The sequence below is a fragment of the Tupaia chinensis genome, unplaced genomic scaffold, assembly GCF_000334495.1.
Source record: "Tupaia chinensis unplaced genomic scaffold, TupChi_1.0 Scaffold148884_1, whole genome shotgun sequence".
Taxonomy (NCBI): Eukaryota; Metazoa; Chordata; class Mammalia; order Scandentia; family Tupaiidae; genus Tupaia; species Tupaia belangeri.
Window position 1 is genome coordinate 1,556,150 of NW_006208732.1, and position 2,714 is coordinate 1,558,863.

The 2,714-nt window shown below is 48.1% G+C and overlaps 1 protein-coding gene across 1 annotated transcript in view; it reads right to left on the reverse strand.

Annotated features, from left to right (window-relative positions):
* Positions 1–2,714, reverse strand: part of KCTD8 (potassium channel tetramerization domain containing 8) — a gene marked incomplete at its 5' end in the record, with an annotated part of 358,032 nt that overhangs the window by 354,761 nt on the left and 557 nt on the right. The window contains one exon of the mRNA XM_006170755.2: positions 2,505–2,713. Coding sequence (XP_006170817.1) covers positions 2,505–2,713 — 209 coding nt within the window. The remainder of the gene's footprint in view (positions 1–2,504; position 2,714) is intronic.

The following is a 2,714-nucleotide window of genomic DNA, read 5'->3' on the forward strand; positions in this document are numbered from 1 at the left end:
GCCCAAGATCCCAAGAGGAGAATGGAGGAGAAGGGATTGCGGCGTGACCATCCCCCCTGGGGGGTGATTTCTCACTTTCTGTCTCTCTGTCTCTCTCTTTCTGTCTGGTGAGCCCACACGCTCTATAGCAGAAACCTCTCCAAAAAAAAAAAAAGAAAAAGAAAAGGATACTACTTAAAACAATTTGTGAAAATATAATGCAAGCTATATTAAACATAAACTAGATATATTAATGATGATCCTAGAGATCAGATAAACTTTACATCCAAAATTTCAAATGACAACTACATTTAGTTGATCAATGACCGGATGACCACTTCAAAAGAATCATATTGAATTTCAAATGGAGTATTTTCCCCCAAGTCAGGATTATCAATAAAGGAGGTTATGGATAGCTTCCTTAGATTTCTGAGATGTCTATGAATGAATCTCAGAGGTCATTAGTAACACGAGTACTCTGCAAGTGGTCTTTCCTAATATTTTATGTAATACTTCCAACTTCAGAACTAAAACAGACCCTAAATGTCAAATACCTATCAAATTATTGTTAGTTAAATTGTATGCAACTTCACTACATTAAGGGCAGTTTTTGGGGTTTTTTTTAACCTCTAATTTGGTGTTGACCTGCATTACCTCTCCATAATCAAATAAATGACCATTTTCAAATCCACAACTTTTTAAGCAAAAAAAGACCAAAACCATACAAATTCTCAAAATGTAAGACTTTAACTTTGTAGAACACTCATGCTCTGATGTTCTCTAACAAAAATCATTAATAACCAGGAAAAGAAAAAGTTCACTTCGTCTCATCTTCTGAAACGCTTTATGTTAAAGTGACTTAAATGTTAAAATCTAAAATGTTGATAGAAGTCAAATTGATAGGGAATAAAATATAAAGAAATAATGCAAAAAGTATTTTGTTTTCTTAATAGTGACGATCTGCCAAATTTATGTGAACAATAACATATTGATACTACCTTCCCTTAAATCACTTTTCTGGCCATCAAACTCTTTACTGTGTAACAAATACTTGGATATAATTAAGACAATTAGGTTTTTACCCACCCATTCCCTGTTGAGGTGGTTTCCTGAGGACATCCAGCATTATTGTTTATAATTATTTATTTAATTTTATGTATTATTATTAATTCACCAGAGATGGACAGAAAGCAAACAAGCAAGCCGCCAGGTCTGGGACTCGAACCATGGTTAACCATGTGGGATGCAGCGCCTTAACCACACCACATTCTGGTCCCCATTCAGTGCTATTTTAAAAGCTAATCTAGCTCTAGGAGCAGGTGGGCTGTTCTTCCACCCACCTCCTAGCGTACCACTGAGCCACCTCCAGTCAAGCTTGCACCTGTGCAGGGAAGTCTTTTTCACGTCTGCGGTCAAACTAAAGCGAAGAAAACTGTTCAGTTCCCACACAGCGAGTGAGCAGGCAAAATAAATAAATATAAGGAAAGCTGCTCTATTTCCATCATTTGTTTTCAATGCTTCTCTAACCCCACAGGCAAGTTTTAAAGCTTCGTGTGTGTTGCCAACGGAAAAACTTTTGCCAAGCAATGTCCAGGCTGCCATCCCAGCTGGCTTTTCATTTGCCCAAATCGCTCTCTAGCGGTAGAGCGCCTCACTTTATCCAAACTGCGCTCGCCACACCCCCGCGCCACCCCCAGCCCCAGTCAAGGTTCCCCAGCGATGGCGGGGCAGCGCTCGCACTCCACAGAGCTCCCTCCCCAAGCGCACCCCAAAACTCCTGGCGCCAAAGGCTTGTCCAAACCCTCTTGCTCATTCTCGCTTCGGAAAATCATTGCACTTACCCATCATGCGGAGCGGATTCGACCCCTTTTGCACAAGGGAACACAATTTCTCTCTCTCGGACACACCCCCATACCCCTTCCTAACTTCTAATCCCGAGAGCAGCACCCAGACATCCACACTCCGTAGCTCTCTCCACGCCCCCCAGTCCAAAACGCCAGGCAGTGCGCTGGAGATGAGACCTGTCGCCGGGAACACCCCGTTTCTGCTGCCCATTTCCCACCACGCGCGCGCGCCGCCACCACTTCGCGGTAACGGGGGGCTCCTGCACCGGCCGCCCCCACGGGAGGCCATCCTGGTGGTGCAGGGCTATGCCTGGTGCCAGGTGCTCCCCGAAGGGACGGTACCCGGGAGCACGCAAACTGCCCAGGAGTCCTGCAGGAGCTGGGAGGTGCAGCACCTGCGCGCCCCGCCGCGCTCCCTCGGCCTGCGCCTGGGCAGCCCAGGGAAACCGGGGACCCAGGACGCAGCGGGGCGCGAGCCAAGATCAGCAAAGTTAGGGAGCGGACCGCGAAGGACGGGGCGCTCCGGAGTTTACGGAAAGTGGAGTCGGGAGGTAGATCTGGAAGGGCGAAACCACACACCGTTATTTACTGCTTACGGGAAAACCTGCCTCCAAACCCGCTCCGAAAAAGAGCAGCGGGCGGGGGCCGCGGAGCCTCAGGGCAGCCGGGGCGCGAACTTACGGAAGAAGATGTACTCGGTGTAGCTGCTCCAGATCTTGTCGTCCCGGTACTGGTTGACGAAGGCGGCGGTGCCCGAGGAGTTACACGCCACCATGTGGAAGCCGGCCTCGGACAGGCGGTCGAACGCCTGCTCCAGGTAGGTGAACTTGAGGTAGAAGCGGGACGTGTACTTCTCCGGCTGCCGGTCCGGGGCGCGGCTCTCATTGAGCG